This window comes from Physella acuta, unplaced genomic scaffold, assembly GCF_028476545.2.
Source record: "Physella acuta isolate Inbredline_101_S28 unplaced genomic scaffold, ASM2847654v3 ptg001328l, whole genome shotgun sequence".
NCBI lineage: Eukaryota > Metazoa > Mollusca > Gastropoda > Physidae > Physella > Physella acuta.
In genome coordinates, this window is record NW_026732843.1 from 1,000,001 (window position 1) to 1,020,114 (window position 20,114).

The 20,114-nt window shown below is 37.3% G+C and overlaps 2 protein-coding genes across 3 annotated transcripts in view; both read left to right on the forward strand.

Annotated features, from left to right (window-relative positions):
- LOC131958450 (uncharacterized) overlaps nt 1-7,826 on the forward strand; it is a 10,145-nt gene extending 2,319 nt beyond the window's left edge. For both annotated transcript variants that reach the window (XM_059323507.1, XM_059323506.1), the window contains exons 2-5: nt 3,341-3,433; nt 6,090-6,177; nt 7,259-7,417; nt 7,698-7,826. In XM_059323507.1, coding sequence (XP_059179490.1) covers nt 3,341-3,433; nt 6,090-6,177; nt 7,259-7,417; nt 7,698-7,792 — 435 coding nt within the window. In that variant the 3' untranslated portion in view covers nt 7,793-7,826. The remainder of the gene's footprint in view (nt 1-3,340; nt 3,434-6,089; nt 6,178-7,258; nt 7,418-7,697) is intronic.
- A 3,292-nt stretch (nt 7,827-11,118) lies between these two features.
- LOC131958451 (uncharacterized) lies at nt 11,119-15,787 on the forward strand. The gene is made up of 5 exons (XM_059323508.1): nt 11,119-11,297; nt 12,899-12,991; nt 13,266-13,350; nt 13,776-13,934; nt 15,336-15,787. Exons 1-5 carry the CDS (start codon nt 11,187-11,189, stop codon nt 15,455-15,457), a joined length of 570 nt encoding a protein of 189 aa, XP_059179491.1. The 5' UTR covers nt 11,119-11,186; the 3' UTR covers nt 15,458-15,787.
- Nucleotides 15,788-20,114: the final 4,327 nt, after the last annotated feature.

Below are 20,114 nucleotides of genomic sequence, written 5' to 3' on the forward strand. Positions count from 1 at the left end.
AGTTTGTATTGTACGAATGTTGTGTAATTATAAAATCTGGAGTTTGAATTGTACGAATGTTGTGTAATTATAAAATCTGGAGTTGGTATTGTACTAATGTTGTGTAATTATAAAATCTGGAGTTTGTATTGTACGAATGTTGTGTAATTTTTAAAATCTGGAGTTTGTATTGTACAAATGTTGTGTAATTATAAAATCTGGAGTTTGAATTGTACGAATGTTGTGTAATTATAAAATCTGGAGTTTGTATTGTACGAATGTTGTGTAATTATAAAATCTGGAGTCTGTATTGTACGAATGTTGTGTAATTATAAAATCTGGAGTCTGTATTGTACGAATGTTGTGTAATTATAAAATCTGGAGTCTGTATTGTACGAATGTTGTGTAGTTATAAAATTTGGAGTCTGTATTGTAAGAATGTTGTGTAATTATAAAATCTGGAGTTTTTTATTGTACGAATGTTGTGTAGTTATAAAATCTGGAGTCTGTATTGTAAGAATGTTGTGTAGTTATAAAATCTGGAGTTTTTTATTGTACGAATGTTGTGTAATTATAAAATCTGGAGTCTGTATTGTACGAATGTTGTGTAATTATAAAATCTGGAGTTTGTATTGTACGAATGTTGTGTAATTATAAAATCTGGAGTTTGCATTGTACGAATGTTGTGTAATTATAAAATCTGGAGTTTGTATTGTACGAATGTTATGTAATTTTTTAAAATCTGGAGTCTGTATTGTACGAATGTTTTGTAATTATAAAATCTGGAGTTTGTATTGTACGAATGTTGTGTAATTATAAAATCTGGAGTTTGTATTGTACGAATGTTGTGTAATTATAAAATCTGGAGTCTGCATTGTACGAATGTTGTGTAGTTATAAAATCTGGAGTCTGTATTGTACGAATGTTGTGTAATTATAAAATCTGGAGTCTGTATTGTACGAATGTTGTGTAGTTATAAAATCTGGAGTCTGTATTGTAAGAATGTTGTGTAGTTATAAAATCTGGAGTTTTTTATTGTACGAATGTTGTGTAATTATAAAATCTGGAGTCTGTATTGTACGAATGTTGTGTAATTATAAAATCTGGAGTTTGTATTGTACGAATGTTGTGCAATTATAAAATCTGGAATCTGTATTGTACGAATGTTGTGTAGTTATAAAATCTGGAGTCTGTATTGTACGAATGTTATGTAATTATAAAATCTGGAGTCTGTATTGTACGAATGTTGTGTAATTATAAAATCTGGAGTCTGTATTGTACGAATGTTGTGTAGTTATAAAATCTGGAGTTTGTATTGTACGAATGTTGTGTAGTTATAAAATCTGGAGTCTGTATTGTACGAATGTTATGGAATTTTTGTGTAGTGTAATTATAAAATTTGTGGAGTTTTTATTGTACGAATGTTGTGTAAATATAAAATCTGGAGTTTGGAGTTTGTGTTATACGAATGTTATACGGTGCAGAAACCGGTATATATTGGGTTCAGTAAAAACAAAATGTTCATAAGACGGAACGATTGTGTTCAGTAGATGGTATAAAGACATTTAGAAGATGGTATAAAGATATTTAGAAGATGGTATAAAGATATTTAGAAGATGGTATGAAGAAATTTAGAAGATGGTATGAAGACATTTAGAAGATGGTATAAAGACATTTAGAAAATGGTATAAAGACATTTAGAAGATGGTATAAAGATATTTAGAAGATGGTATAAAGATATTTAGAAGATGGTATGAAGAAATTTAGAAGATGGTATGAAGATATTTAGAAGATGGTATAAAGACATTTAGAAAATGGTATAAAGACATTTAGAAGATGGTATAAAGACATTTAGAAGATGGTATGAAGACATTTATAAGATGGTATGAAGACATTTAGAAGATGGTATGAAGACATTTAGAAGATGGTATGAAGACATTTAGAAGATGGTATGAAGACATTTAGAAGATGGTATGAAGACATTTAGAAGATGGTATGAAGACATTTAGAAGATGGTATGAAGACATTTAGAAGATGGTATGAAGACATTCAGAAGATGGTCTGACGACATTTAGAAGATGGTATGACGACATTTAGAAGATGTTATGACGACATTTAGAAGATGGTATGAAGACATTTAGAAGATGGTATGAAGACATTTAGAAGATGGTATGAAGACATTTAGAAGATGGTATGAAGACATTTAGAAGATGGTATGAAGACATTTAGCAGATGGTATGACGACATTTAGAAGATGGTATGACGACATTTAGAAGATGGTATGAAGACATTTAGAAGATGGTATGAAGACATTTAGAAGATGGTATGAAGACATTTAGAAGATGGTATGAAGACATTTAGAAGATGGTATGAAGACATTTAGAAGATGGTATGACAACATTTAGAACACTGAATGAAGACATTTAGAAGATTGTATGACGACATTTAGAACAAGGTATGAAGACATTTAGAAGATGATATGACGACATTTAGAACAAGGTATGAAGACATTTAGAAGATGGTATGACGACATTTAGAACAAGAGATGAAGACATTTAGAAGATGGTATGAAGAAATTAAGAAGATGGCATGAAGACATTTAGAAGATGGTATGAAGACATTTAGAAGATGGTATGAAGATATTTAGAAGATTGCATGAAGACATTTAGAAGATGGTATGAAGACATTTAGAAGATGGTATGAAGACATTTAGAAGATGGTATGACAACATTTAGAACACTGAATGAAGACATTTAGAAGATGGTATGACGACATTTAGAACAAGGTATGAAGACATTTAGAAGATGATATGACGAATATTTAAAACAAGGTATGAAGACATTTAGAAGATGGTATGACGACATTTAGAACAAGATATTAAGAAGATGGTATGGCGACATTTAGAAGATGGTTTGAAGACATTTAGAAGATGGTATGAAGACATTTAGAAGATGGTATGAAGACATTTAGAAGATGGTATGAAGACATTTAGAAGATGGTATGAAAACATTTAGAAGATGGTATGACGACATTTAGAAGATGGTATGAAGACAGCTATTTAACAAAGCACCCAGGCAGACATCAAAGGGACGTGGGCCATCGACAAAATGGTCCAATTAAATACAGGTATATAAATAGCAAATATTTGAACCAAATAACTTTATTCCGTTTACGAATTTTGGAGATATATATAGCCTGTGAGCAATTAACACACAAAAACAAGACGATCTAGTATGGTTTAGAATGTATAATCATGAGGAAATGTTCTACATTTGTACATTTTTGTGTTGTTTAAACCGTCTGGGTGAATGAGATGACACAGCATCTGTTTCAGAGAAAAAAAAATTGTTTTATTTTCTAGGATTTCGGAGTTACTGGACTTGACTTCAGTAGGAGATTGGTTGCACAACTTTGGCAGAGTCGGAACTTCAAGATAGTCTACAATCTGACAGAGGTAATGATTGTTACTAAGTTTACAATCTTACAGAGGTAATGATTGTTATTAAGTTTACAATCTTACAGAGGTAATGATTGTTCTTATATCTATCATCTGACAGAAGTAATGATTGTTCTTAAGTCTACAATCTTACAGAGGTAATGATTGTTCTTAAGTGTACAATCTTATAAAGGTATGGTTGTTCTTAAGTGTACAATCTTACAAAGGTATGGTTGTTCTTAAGTGTACAATCTTACAGAAGAAATGATAGTTCTTTAGTCTACAATCTTACAGAAGTAATGGTACTTCTTTATTCTTGTGATCTGTCAAACATCTGCCTGTCATGTGACCTGTCAAAATTCTGTCTGTCATTTTGTCTGTCAAATATCTGTCTGTCTTGTGATCTGTCAAACATCTGTCTGTCATGTGATATGTCAAATTTCTGTCTGTCATGTGGTCTGTCAAACATCTATCACGGTGATCCCAGACACCGTGTTAGTCCAACATTTAATCATGCGGGATGCCGGTTGTTAATGAAATGTTTGGACATTCCGCGACAGTCCCTGACGGTGCCCGGCAACCGATTGTCTTACAGGAACCTCAGAGATCAGCTGGCCCAGACGACATCCCATGTTTTCTCCCCTCCACCCATTACCAGAAGACATCCCATGTTTTCTCCCCTCCACCCATTACCAGACGACATCCCATGTTTTCTCTGGCCCAGACGACATCCCATGTTTTCTCTGGCCCAGACGACATCCCATGTTTTCTCTGGCCCAGACGACATCCCATGTTTTCTCTGGTCCAGACGACATCCCATGTTTTCTCCCCTCCACCCATTACCAGACGACATCCCATGTTTTCTCTGGCCAGACGACATCCCATGTTTTCTCTGGTCCAGACGACATCCCATGTTTTCTCCCCTCCACCCATTACCAGACGACATCCCATGTTTTCTCTGGCCAGACGACATCCCATGTTTTCTCTGGTCCAGACGACATCCCATGTTTTCTCCCCTCCACCCATTACCAGACGACATCCCATGTTTTCTCTGGTCCAGACGACATCCCATGTTTTCTCCCCTCCACCCATTACCAGACGACATCCCATGTTTTCTCTGGCCAGACGACATCCCATGTTTTCTCTGGTCCAGACGACATCCCATGTTTTCTCCCCTCCACCCATTACCAGACGACATCCCATGTTTTCTCTGGCCAGACGACATCCCATGTTTTCTCTGGCCAGACGACATCCCATGTTTTCTCTGGCCCAGACGACATCCCATGTTTTCTCCCCTCCACCCATTACCAGACGACATCCCATGTTTTCTCCCCTCCACCCATTACCAGACGACATCCCATGTTTTCTCCCCTCCACCCATTACCAGACGACATCCCATGTTTTCTCTGGTCCAGACGACATCCCATGTTTTCTCCCCTCCACCCATTACCAGACGACATCCCATGTTTTCTCCCCTCCACCCATTACCAGACGACATCCCATGTTTTCTCTGGCCCAGACGACATCCCATGTTTTCTCTGGCCAGACGACATCCCATGTTTTCTCTGGTCCAGACGACATCCCATGTTTTCTCTGGCCCAGACGACATCCCATGTTTTCTCCCCTCCACCCATTACCAGACGACATCCCATGTTTTCTCTGGCCCAGACGACATCCCATGTTTTCTCTGGTCCAGACGACATCCCATGTTTTCTCTCCTCCACCCATTACCAGACGACATCCCATGTTTTCTCTAGCCAGACGACATCCCATGTTTTCTCCCCCACCACCCACCCATAACCAGACGGTATCCCATGTTTTCTCCCCTCTAATCTCCAACCATTATCCCCATCTTTAAAGTCTGCATTGTATTCAGGCTCAACTAAACCCTTATTTCGAATTGTTTTAGTTTATTTTTTTAAATGAACAGAAACATAGAAGTAAATATGTTTCCAAATAATGGGTACTTTTTATTTCACAACAAATAATTATCTCAAAAAAATATTCTGTAAAATTTAAGTAATAATTTATTCATGAAAGTGTCATGTTTAAATTGACATGTTTTATTAAGTGAATTTTTCGACAGTTAATCCCGTTTCTTAAATAAATATATAAATCTACTTTTTTTTAAATGTCGACACTATGCTATAAAAGACTGATAGGGGACTTAAGTAGTGAACAGTGCTTTCTCGTAGGCCCTTTTGTGTCACGTGACAGGTCCGAAAGATCATGATGATTGGTTCTTTCGTGTGCTGACGTCATTTTGTATCTAGGTTGATCCCTTTCTGTCAGTTTGTTTAATGGTGATGAAAAATTTGGAAATGCGGACATGCTAGGAAACAGTTGGTTCAATAAGATTTTGTTACCGTCGGAGAAAAGGTTTGATATGTGAACATGCTGGTAGAAGCGTATTCATGGTCTGATGTGTGACATATCTGTGTTAAAATGTGTGTGGGTTGTTGGGTGGGGTGGGGTGGGGGTGGGGTGTCTTGTCCATCCCAGACTTCACGATACGTATCTTGGGACAATGTTTTCTAAAAATACACATCAAACGGTTGACCACCCAACCACTCATCTCCAAAATAATATTTCATAACTCCGCTGTGAGTTCAGCTGGTACTAGAATTCCATACAGTGTTTATATAACTAATGTAACCTTGACCTTTCTTATCAGAGAGTCGGCTACAACATCCAGATACCAAACGACAACTGCATCAAGTTCAAGATGAACGACAGCCAAGTTTACGAGCAATGTCTGCCAAGTAAGTAACGATGTCTGTCAAGTAAGTAAGAATAGCAACAACATCACAACTTGTGTAACTGTAATAATATGATGCTGGACTCTTTAAATCAGTCCTTGAACTCTGCTAAAATTTTATTTACGAATTGCAAATGTTAAATTGGATCACTATAAAGCTCTTACGGGTTCTTGTTTGTCTTTGTTGACGTTTTCCCGTGGTCGATATCTAGAGCTGCTCGACTTTCAAGTTAGCTGGTTTGAATCTGTCAGTGTAGAGCGATAAAGATCTAACTGTTTAGCGCAAATATGTCTATTGTAAGCCTTAATATTTGTGTCTATATTTAGCCCAAATATTTGTGTCTATGTTTAGCCCTAATATTTGTGTCTATGTTAAGAGGACGCACGGGTGATTAGCCCAAATATGTGTGTCTATGTTTAGCCCAAATATTTGCGTCTATGTTCAGTCCAAATATGTGTGTCTATGTTTAGTCCAAATATATGTGTCTATGTTCAGTTCAAATATTTGTGTCTATGTTCAGCCCAATTACTTATGTCTATGTTCAGCCCGATTATGTGTCTATGTTTAGTCCACAAATTTGTGTGTATTTTCAGCCCCAATATGTGGCTATGTTCAGCCCAAATATTTACTTCTATGTTCAGAAGACGCATGACTGTTTAGCCCAAATATTTATGTCTATGTTCAGCCCAATTATTTGTGTCTATGTTCAGCCACTTATTTGTGTCTATGTTCAGCCCAAATATTTGTGTCTATGTTCAGCCCAAATGTTTGTGTCTATGTTCAGCCCAAATGTTTGTGTCTATGTTCAACCCAAATATTTGTGTCTATGTTCAGCCCAAATATTTGTGTCTATGTTCAGCCCAAATGTTTGTGTCTATGTTCAACCCAAATATTTGTGTCTATGTTCAACCCAAATATTTGTGTCTATGTTCAGCCCAAATATTTGTGTCTATGTTCAGCCCAAATATTTGTGTCTATGTTCAGCCCAAATGTTTGTGTCTATGTTCAACCCAAATATTTGTGTCTATGTTCAACCCAAATATTTATGTCTATATTTAGCCCAAATATTTGTGTCTATGTTCAGAAGACGCACGACTGTTTAGCCCAAACAACAGCTACATCGGCTACGGTCTGACCTCTCTAGACATGGACGTGTGGGAGGTGGACCTGCCCGGGGGTGACCTGACCAGGGTGGCCTTCACCACGTCATCGCCTGCTGTACCCGTCATGTCTCAACTCTTTGGTAAGTCGTGCTGGACAGAAGACAGCTGTCTCGGTGACGTCATTAATAGACAGGTGTCTAATTGTCTTTTTGAACAGATAGTCGTGTGGCATTATAACTAGACGGTTGATTACAAAATACTTTCGATAAGTAACAGTTTGAGGTTTAGTGTGTTTGGCTTAAAGCTTATATTCATCTGGCTATTCTCGTACTATTATATCGTTGATTTTGTCAATCTTTTTTTATGCTATTCTCGTACTATTTACAGTGCTGATTGTTTCAATCTTTGTTTCATTTACAGAGGCTGGCAAGGAAACTCAGTCGTTTCTTTATTTCAACTCAGCCGAGTCAGTTGATCCTGTTCTCTTCGACATCCCTCCCTCCTGTCCTCACTAGATCTTTGCCCCTTCCCCTCCTGTCCTCACTAGATCATTGCCCCCCCCCCCCCCCCCTCCTGTCCTCACTAGATCTTTGCCCCTTCCCCTCCTGTCCTCACTAGATCATTGCCCCCCCCTCCTGTCCTCACTAGATCTTTGCCCTCTTGCCCTCACTAACTCTTTGCCATGCCCCCCCCCCCACCCCCCGTCCTAAATGCACAAGTTATGTAGCATACACGTGAAAATTTTGACTTTGTACATTTCGAATAAATTTCTTACAAGAAAATGACTTTGTTCTGTTTTGTTTGTACATTCATTGTCTTGCTATCAATGTCCGCTATCTATAATTAGGATTAAGATATTCCATTATAAAGCAGTACCCAAACTGTTTAATTTATGGGGTGTGGGGTATAATGTCCAAATATATTCACACAACCAACAAAACAACACATAAACATGACAGCTGACACCAAATAAACGTCACTTGATTCTCCAGGATCTAGGAAGAAGAATGCTATACATGGGGTTTTCGTTTAATCTTTACTCAATTCTTGCGCGGAATTCATGAATTTAGAGATTAATTAAACAATAGTAGTACAAGGTTGTAAGTCTACAGATTTAAAGTAACACGTAGCTTGTAAGCAGGGGCGGAACTACAGTGCCGCCAGACCCCGCAATGCGGGGGGGGCCCACGACTTTTAGGGGCCCAATTCCGACCAAAAAAAACAATAAATTTTCTTTTCATAAATAATCTTTTTCGTGCATCTTGATAGCGGTTTTGTAAAAAACAAACAGGTCTACTATAGCAGTGATTGTTCTACAGTAACTAACACACACTGTTGCGTAGAAAAATATAAAATCCACAAGAGCTGTACTTTGAAAGATAGGCAAACGTTCAGACTACTTCCATGATTTACTGCCCTCCTTTAAAATAGGGGTGCCCATAAAGCTCATTTAAATAGTTTTGTTTTAGAGAGCGATTTAATCTCTTAATTATTATTTAAATAAGGCATACTAAAGAATCATATAGCTATAAAAATGAATGTATTAAAAACTGATAATATACATACGAAAAATCATAAAAATAAACATAACGCGAGAAACCATTGCACAAATCAAGCTTACGTGTTTATATAATTTTGACCATCATGTCAATTTTAAAGCAAATATTTTCACAATTCTCGGTAAGCATGAAAATATAATACACAGCTTGAAAAAAAAACATGGCTGCTAGCAGCTTAAGAATTCTAGCAAATACAACTCGTAGATTGTTAATAGATTCAAATCGAGCTAATTTAGCAAGTTTCAATCCACCCACTAGAAATCTTGTAAAAAATGACAGTGGTGCTATTCTTCCCAAACCAGGTCAAGTCAGATTTGGCCTTATTAAGTCTGCTTTAATCATCACCCCCTTTCTGCTTGGTGGAGCAACACTGAGTAGAGAGTTTGCTGCCTGGTTGGAAGAACATGAATTGTTTGTACCTGATGATGACGATGATGATTAAATGGCCTGGTTGTGCTCATAATCATACCTAGATTTTCATATTGTTTCCTGAAATATCTGCATAATTGTGATATTGGCACTGATGTACAAGCTAGTTTTTGTAAAATATTTATTTAGTACATTTTATCACATTTTTTATTACAATTTTATTAAAACTAGTTGTAGTTTATGTTAACTAGAAGATCTAAATCTCAACTTGTTTTAGTTTCTTTATTTTTTTCTTAATTACTGTTTAATATGTAAAAGAAAATAATGCAACTGGAATTAAGGAACTATTTAAGTAGCAAGGTAAAATACATTTAAAATAATACAATATACATGGTAAACTCACTGAAATATGTGGACTGTAAATTTTAAAATGCTGTCTGTTCATCTAACAAGACATTTTTATTGTGAACTTTACAATCAGCTAGTGATTTTTTTTAAATATACCAATTATACATTACATTAAACTGTTTGTAGGTATCATTTAACCATTATAACACACTTCTATACACGTTTTTGCTGTTAATCTGTTGTGTTAAAACTTTTATATCCATCTACACTTCAATATTTACCACATTTCCTCTCCCCTCTACCATTTACTTTTACTCTGCCTCAACTGTTGTTGACACTTGTACCTGAAACCTTCTTGTATATAATTATTATAATGTAGTAATTAAAAAGTTGTAGAGATAGGCTAAGTATTTTTATACCATGATAATGGCAAGATTGTCTTTTAAAGGGAGTCTAAAGAAAAGTTGACTATGACTCCAATGAATTAATCTGCTCCTGTTATCCTTTATGTCATATGTTATCTTTTCCTTATCCCTTTGACATTTTCAAATTTTGACTTTTCCAAGTTGTGAGTTGCTGTACTGTAACCATGATTAAAAGAATTCAACATATTGAAAAAAAAAAAAAAAAAAAAATACAAAAATTTGTAAAAAATGATTATTGCGGGCCCGAAATGAGTTCGGACTTATTGTTGTCTGGTTCGTTATCTCAGAGTGGTTATACATTGCAATGAAATAGATAAAAATACTCAGGTAATAGACTATTTGAAATTTAGATATATATATAATATAGCTTTTGATAGCTTGCCCGAAGTTCTCGAGTTCGGATATATATATATATATATATATATATATATATATATATATATATATATATATATATATATATATATATATATATATATATATATATATATATATATATATATATATATATATATATATATATATATATATATATATATATATATATATATATATATATATATATATATATATATACATATAGGGGGGGCCCAAAAAATTTTTTTTTGCGGGGGAGCCTTTTTTTTCTAGTTCCGCCACTGCTTGTAAGTCAGCCTATTCATAGTAGAACTAGTTAAGAAGTTGGAATTTATGTTTTAAGATTAACAATAAGGATAAAATATTAGAAGGTGATTATTTAAAACTAGACCCTGGAATAGAGAGGACACATTGTAGGACATCCTGTAGGACGCAATAAAACTAGACCTACTTGTCCTCGTATCGCTGAGATCATGTCCTTCTAGTCCTCTCACTGTTTAGGACCTTCATTAGATTGGCCTTCTGCTGACCTTCCAGTCTTCTTACTGAAGAAGTCGGTGATAACCTAAAAAAACACTGTATTCTTTAACCCTATTGAAAGTTTGAAAGTAGTTATCAATAATCTCAATGGGCGGATCAAGTTCCCTGCTCAAGTGAGATAACTCCGTTCTTGAAGGAGAGTCGACAGCACTCTTGAGTCAGCCTGGCGTCATCTGGAGTCAGCCAGTACAGACTAGTGCTGTGACGTCATGTAGACCCCAGAACGCTGGACCAATCAGTGGTGTGTAAAGTGGTCACGTGCCGACAACAAACAGTCACGTGAGCAGAGTTCCGGGGAAATCAAGCAGAAGATGAAGGTCGTGTTTGTTTTCGTGGCGATCACAATAGTGAGTGGACAGGACCCGACCACCGTCTGCCTCCCCCCACAGATACAAGCTGGCTTCTTCAACTTCATCGACAACGTAAATACGTTTATATTTTAACTTTGTCCAGTCTAAATAAGTTTACATTTTACTCTTATCTGCAACGTAAATGTTTACATTTTAACTTGATCCGCAACGTAAATAACTTTACGTTTCAATTTTTTGGACATCCTAAATAAGTTTATAATTTAACTTCATCAACAACGTTTATAAGTTTACATTTCAACATGATCGGCAACCAGTGTGCTTTATCCAGATAAAATAAGAAATTAATAAGGGAAGGTGTAATCGAAAATCCAAAATTGTTGGAGGAAGGGGGGATAACATCCTCAATTACCACACCAGGTGACACCCGACCTAATGACGCCAATGTCAAAAACTTTTTTTTTTAAATTTTTAAACTTGTATCTACAACATATTAATTTTACCCACAAGGTAAACAATTGTAACTGTTAACCGGATTTGTATCTTCAAGACGATGTAAGCTTCACAAATAGACTATCAATTATTATCGACTGAATCTTTTACTATACATTAAATACGTTGTGACACTCTCTTTCGAGCCTACAACTTATTTCAGGCATATTTTTAGCGCAATTTCCATTCTGGAGAATTGCGTTTATTAACTCGTCATTTCTGGGAATGGATGGATGAATGGATGGATGAATGTATGAATGTATGGATGAATGTGTGTCCGGGCTTTAAGTCGTATCTCCTCTTCAACGAAGCAATATCGATGACTAGTTCCAAAAGCAATTATGTTAAGCAAGTTACGAGGATGAACATAGGCCATAAAAATTACGGGTTTCTTTCATGGATTTCCCGGAAAAGCCAAAAAAACCTCGAAAAAATGCAGTTTTTGGCCCATATCTCGGCAACCAGACCACTAAGCGACTTGAAACATGTACCAATCGATTCCTGCCATAATTTAGAACAATATTGCCGAAGAAAGTTTTCAAAAATATCCTTTCGTTCGGTCACAAAAAAATTTTTTAATTAATTAAAATTTGGACCGAATTAGTAGGCATTTTTTCCAACCACACCACACGCGTCATCACGTTCAATAGCTGCGCCATCGCGTTCCATGGCTGCGCCATCACGTTCAGTAGGCGCGCAATGGTTTTTACTCATGTAACTCTATTGTAAATAAAACATGTAAAATACTGAAAAAAATTAATAAAAAACGTTTTAATAACTAACCAATGGTTTTACTAACCATGCTCTTGATTTACGCTACGACAGAGCTACTTTTAGATAACATAAGAAAATTGCGCTAAAATTGTCACTAGACTTTTTAATTACCTTGTTTTCTATTTGAAGTTATCATGTAAGTGTAATCATGTAAGCGTAAGCGAAATTCACATTTGCTGTGTACGTACTCATGTAAACAGTGTATTCATGTAAGTAGAGTTCATATTTTTTGAGTGAGTAACCGCGTGAAAGGGGTTGTTACATCATTGGTACTCTACGTGAACCTTCAAAACTTGCTCCATCTGTTGACAGCTCTTCTACGTCCTAACTTCATTAACACGCACTCAAAATATGTTGTAAATATCCCAATCCATCGGCCAGAGTTAGTTACGACTACGCTGAATTAAACATCCACCCAATCACGTGACCCGCGGCCATGTTTGTTTCAGAGTTATGGCAGCTACGCGGCAGACTTCAGTAGGGGTCAGGCGGCAAAGTTTGGGGCCAATGACGACCCCAGGACAGTCTTTGATCTTAGAACGGTAAAACAAAATTTGTTTAAAGGATTTGTTTTCTTTTGTGTCCTGAGACCTTACTATTTAAATAACTATAAAGATAAGCGTGGGTCTCTTTTTAAATATTTGTAAAGTTATCCAATAGATAATCAAGTGGTCCACGCTTTTCTTTATTGTATTTAAATAGTAATGTATTATTATATATTTAAAGAAAATCATTTATTTTCTCCTTTTTAGTGCATAATTACATGAAAGCTTATAATTTAGAACATTTTTATGATTAAAAAAATATTTCTCACAGTTTTTGGCCTACAACATAACCAAGGACGACAACTGCACTGTGTACAGGATGGACAGCTCAGAAGCGATCTTTCAGTGTTTGCCGCGTAAGTTTACGTTTGTCTTCGCTCTATTCCAATAAAGGAGAGTTTCTTTCCGGCATCTCTTCGGGGATGGTAGTCCCACCCCCCCCCCCAATGCACGTCTATCGCCTCTCCCCCCCCCTCCACCTTCAAAATTTTTTTTCAAGTCCCCCCCCCCCTAATAATATTTCAAGTGCTCTCACCTACCCTCCTCCCCGGAGAAAAAGTCAGACAGAAACTGCAATAAAGTTTATGAAGTCAGTAGTTGTAGGGGCTATGTCTTTTTTTAATAAGTCTGATCGCTCTATTCAATTAAACATTTAATCAATTTCCACTATTTTCGAAGTCTTAGAAAGAAAAACAAAACAAAAATATTTTGGCGGGAATCCTACAATCATGTATTTAATAAGAAATGAAGCAAGCAGGTTATGACGTAATTCTATTTCCAGCTACAGCCTACGTCATTAGCCCTAATGGCACCCATCTGGGTGGTGGCGCTGACGTCCTTGACGTGCAGACATGGGAGCTTGACCTTGGCCAGGACACGACCATGAGGCTGGCCTTCACGCTTGGCAGCCCACGCCTCCCATTGGTCCGTCACATCAAACGTGAGTCCTTGACCTCTACGGGTCATAGTGACCGAAACGTCTAAATTAGATCACAGTGGTATCTCGCGCGATATTAGGCAGCAATTAGACAGCTAATACGATATCAGACAGCAATTAGACAGCTAATACGATATCAGACAGCAATTAGACAGCTAATACGATATCAGACAGCAATTAGACAGCTAATACGATATCAGACAGCAATTAGACAGCTAATACGATATCAGACAGCAATTAGACAGCTAATACGATATCAGACAGCAATTAGACAGCTAATACGATATCAGACAGCAATTAGACAGCTAATACGATATCAGACAGCAATTAGACAGCTAATACGATGTCAGACAGCAATTAGACGGCTAATACGATATCAGACAACAATTACACAGCTAATGGGATATCAGATAGCAATTTGACAGCTAATACAATATCAGACAGCAATTAGACAGCTAATACAATATCAGACAGCAATTAGACAGCTAATACGATACCAGACAGCAATTAGACAGCTAATACGATACTAGACAGCAATTAGACAGCTAATACGATATCAGACAGCAATTAGACAGCTAATACGATATAAGACAGCAATTAGACAGCTAATACGATATAAGACAGCAATTAGACAGCTAATACGATATCAGATAGCAATTAGACAGCTAATTCGATATCAGACAGCAATTAGACAGCTAATACGATATCAGACAGCAATTAGACAGCTAATTCGATATCAGACAACAATTAGAAAGCTAATGGGATATCAGATAGCAATTTGACAGCTAATACGATAACAGACAGCAATTAGACAGCTAATAAGATACCATACAGCAATTAGACAGCTAATACGATATCAGACAGCAATTAGACAGCTAATAAAATACCAGACAGCAATTAGACAGCTAATTCGATATCAGACAGCAATTAGACAGCTAATAAGATATCAGACAGCAATTAGACAGCTAATACGATATCAGACAGCAATTAGACAGCTAATAAAATACCAGACAACAATTAGACAGCTCATACGATATAAGACAGCTAATACGATACCAGACAGCTGTCACCCACTGTTTGAGAATCACTGATCTACTGTTAAGTATAAAAAAGCCAAAAGATCGTTCAATGCTTAACTAAATTCAATTGGACAAGAAACATAGTCGATCTTTCAAAATTCATTTATAGGATTAATATAAAAATGCCAACAGGACAACACATGAATCAATAAATTTTGAGAATTAATGGGTTACTGCATTAATGCAAGTAATAACACCAAGAAATAATTCCTGACAATGTAACGAATATTTTTAAACAATCTTGATTGGTATTGCGGAACATATTTGATGTGAATTATAAAACAGCGCTGTACATTATTAATACAACATTCATTGACCTTGGCAGGTACCGGAAGTGGAAGCCCCCTAGCGGTCATCATCTTTTACAACCCGGTGACCCAAGTTGACCCAGCAGTCTTCACACTACCCCGCTCGTGCTTCCATTCTAAACTCAGACCCAGGCTATAAACAAGATGGGATTGCACACAACACATAAACAAGATAGAGATTTACACAATAAGTAAGCAACATGGGAATTCACACAATAAATAAACAGGGAAAAACACAATAAATAAACAAAACAGGAATTTATACAATTTACACGCTGGGAATTCACACAATAAACAAGCTGGAAATTCATATAATAGCTAAACACAGAGCTGTCTTACATCCTACCTCATACAGTCAAAAACAGTACTTGGATATCATTCAAGATGTTACTTTTATTTTTATGTTTCTTACTTTTAAAATAAAGCCGAAAAAAAAGCTTTGATATTTTGAGACACTAAAATCACCAAATTGTGTTTGTCTTACTGTATGCACTGTATGAGAGAATTATTCAAATTAGCTTAATTAATTGTGTAGCAATCGCGACACAACAAGGCCTATAGTTTATTGTTTGGTGTACATTGTGTGTACATTTGGTGTACATTTTGTGTACATTTTGTGTTATCAAAGCTGAAACGGCAGTGAATTGGTCCTACGTGTATTTTTAATCAAGAGAAGAAACAGTTTAATTTAAAACATTGGATAGCTGCATTTTGATTGAATTTTGTACAACATTAAAACTGGTGTACACTGGCTCTGTATGTATAGCGACTATCTCTCTCGACCTCTCCCCCTGACCCCCCCCCCCCCCACCACCGTCACAACTACCCCTATGGGCCCTACCCACCAGCACCTAAGGGTCAACTAAGGTTGTTAGATAATGCGTTTTGAAGTGTCAGCACAACTATCATCTCCAACTATTTATGTTGATTTAAACACGTTTCAGGTCACAGCTACCCCCTCCCTTTTTTCATACACACATACACACACGCATACATACATACACACATACATACATACATACTAACATACAAACACTCAAAGATAAAACACACCGACACATGTGACCCAGTTTCCCAACTTACACAGATGCTAATGACCATGTGCTATTTATAGTAACTAGTTGCGAGAAATCAATTAACCACTATCAGAACTTGAACCATATCGGGGACGGCGAGTGATTTTTCACCTGTTTCCGCTTGCTTCCTTTTATAGGAATTCAGTAATCCAAAAGGGAAATAATTCATTGCGCGTATCAGACAAGATAAAAACTGTCGTTGAGTTGGGTTTTTTTTTTTTTTTTAAAAAAAAGGTTGCTAAAAAATCTTCGAGCGTGAAAATGAAAAAAAGTAAAGAAAAACAAGAATCTTCATTGTGCAAAAAAGGTTGTTTTTTATGTGATACTTTGATAACTTACCAGATTATCTTAACCGTATTCTCACTGGCTGTATTTATCGACTATTTCTTATTTCACTCCGTATATTTCTCAATCATTGGCCAATTTCTCACCTAATATCTATACACTGCACTGATATCATAGCTACTGTACTTCACATCTCACTTTATATATGTGCACTGTACTGATATCATAAGTAATGTACTTCACTTCACGTCATCAATACTTGACATCCAGTTGTTGATGTAGGTTTAATTGGATGATACATGTTTTCAGCACAAAAATAACGAGTTCACATCTTAAATACCAACCATACTCTCCACCATACACTCCACCATACACTCCACCATACATTCCACCATACTCCACCATACACTCCACCATACTCTCCACCATACACTCCACCATACACTCCACCATACTCTCCACCATACACTCTACCATACTCCCCACCATACACTCCACCATACACTCCACCATACACTCCACCATACACTCCACCATACACTCCACCATACACTCCACCATACTCTCCACAATACACTCCACCATACACTCCACCATACTCTCCACCATACACTCCACCATACTCTCCACCATACACTCCACCATACACTCCACCATACTCTCCACCATACTCTCCACCATGTTTCACACGCCAACATCAACAGGTCACATGTCCAACACACTCCCCTTCACCCCCTTCTCCCCCTAGCACAAATCCGGATCGATATATGCAATATATATACACGCCAGTCTAAATTACAGAGGTGTATGGGTGGCCACTTCAACTGAAGGTCTCTTGTAGTCATGGCCACTTCAACGGACGGCCATTTGCACTGACGGCCACTTCAATTATCAATTGCTGTTTACGTTGTACCTAATGGATCTGATTCCTTCAATCCAATCAAATGCACCGCCCTTATGAAAGCTGAATTTAGCCACAATGATCATAATTCTCCCAGCCTTGATTGACAATGTTTCAAAAATCTGGCCACTGTGTCCAGAAATAGCCCGTCCGGCCCTAGATAAACCGGGCCGCGGATTTGAGAGCCATTAGGAGATTTCACGTCTGCTACAAGCCCGGCGTAGTCTGAGATCGGTGGTCGGGTTTTTCGTTGCCGTATGGAAATTAGCGGCTTGCCTGGTTGGCTTACCGAACTCACGTGTGCGCGTGGTGAGCTAACGCCTGATGGCGTTGGTGCGTGAGTGGAGCAGACGATCATACACTTCCGGTCAGTAGTCTTATAAACACGTGCCGACATCGAGGCTCAGTCATGTGATCAATCGACGTCACTGTTACGTCACATTTTTCAACGATTGCAGCTTTGCACCAAAACCAAATTATTATACTCAGGTCTTTAGAAAGCTTTGTTTTTAGTTGCAGAAATTGCTATTGTATTTTTTTATGCCATTGATCCTATTAGTTATAACTAACAACGTAAAATGAGCAGGATATTAAATGCGAAAAATAAAGTCGATGGAATGAATATTTTACAGGGAAAATGCGCAAACGTAAGATTGCGCAACAGAAAAATGCGCAAACGGAAAATTGCGCAAATACAAACTATACTACTACACTTTAATTCTGTCATACTTCTTAGAAAAATGTTTTATTGTGCTGCTATGTACACGTAGTCATTCTTTGATGACGTCTACAGATGATCGATTTAAAATAAATTCTCTTGCGCATCTTTGTGCGCAGATTTTCGGTTCGCATCTTTCTCAAGACATTGCTAGACCACCAAGCCAAAAGAACTGGACATCAAAACTGAAACCCACACACATAACAGAAGTGTAGACAGCTGTACCAAAACTCAAAGCAGAAGATGCACCAGGAACAGATGGTAAAAGTGAAGAAATACGTAAATAAAATATCTTAAACAGTGTGGGTTTGAACCCGGGATTAACGGGAAACGTTAATCTAAGATTATCTAGAGCCCAAGTACGAGCATTTAATGAACCTATGACTTAAAATAACTAGTCCAACAAAACAGCGTAGATCGAGTCACGTGGGTTTGTTTACATGCAGTGTCAAAATTAATTTCTAGTTCCGCAAGGAAAAGTGATTTTAAATTTTGTAAGCACATGGAAAGCACATTTTAAGCACATGTTAAGCACCTTCCGTGAATTGCTTGAAGGAGGACCCACGGGTAATAGAGATACCAAAAGTAGGACGGCACGGAGGTTTTAGTACGACGATACGGGATCGATACTTAAACCTACTTAAATTGTTATAGACGATACCATAAGGATCGAAGATAAGTATCAAGCTGAAACTAAGACGATACCATGGCGGAGTTTAGGTAAGCCATTACGAGCGTGTAAATCGTTACAACACCTGTCTGCTGGTAAAAACCTAACGGGCAAATTACGGCGTGAAACTAATGTTTGGATAACACGAGATCGTGTCCGGGAATCACGTGATGATGGTTGATGATTTTATAGCGTGATGGGAAGGATTTGGTATGAGACAGACCACGATCGAATCTCGTTTCACCGATAACGAGGAATTTTTTTTTCTCTGTATTTTGAGAACTCTAGTTGTGCAGTAAAAATGGCAGTTGTTGCTTAAGTTGATGATATAATGGTTATAGCTGTTGTCTTAGGTGTATTAATTGTTATCGTTGCTGAGGTAGTAGTAGTAGCTGTGATTTATTTGGCTGTTTTACTGTTGTTGTTTTCAATGTTTTCAATAAACTGACTGGAATTTTCAACAAAGGTCACCTTGGTGGTTTGAGGGGAAAAGGTCAAAGGTTAAAGTCTGTTTTGGCAGAAAACAGCTCTGCGCTGGGTGATGTAAAACAGGATGTGACGTAATTAGCTAGCACGTCTCACCCCCGGGCTGTTAAGAGTGTAGTACCCAGGGGCGAACCATCCCAGCCGACTAGGGGCTCCAGAGCTAGTAGAAAGTCGACGTTACCGTACAAGTACAGAAAAGGCAATTTTAGAATGGTAGGTTGGAGGGGGGGTATGAGGAGGTGAGATGAGGGGTAGGAGGGTAGGAGGGTGTTGGTGGGGGGAGACATGATGGTTAAAGGGATGATAGGGTTGGTAAGGGGTTGTGGGTGATTATGGGAGGAGTTATGATGGGTTGAATGATGGTGATGGGGGAGTGATGAGATTGTTTGGTGGGGTTGGTGGTTGGAATGTGTTGGAATGTGTTGGTGAGGGGTTAGAGGGTGTTGGTGAGTTGTGTTGTTGAGGGATTGGAGGATGAAATGGTCTGGTGAGAGGGTTGTAGAGTGTTGGTGAGAAGGTTGGAGGATGGAGGATGGAATGTGTTGATGAGAGGAAGTGTGGAGGGTAGGAGGGTGAAAGTATTGAAGGTTATTGTTTTTTTTTTTTACAAACTTGACCTTTAAACTCCGTAAAATGGTTACATAACAAGAGACCACGTGA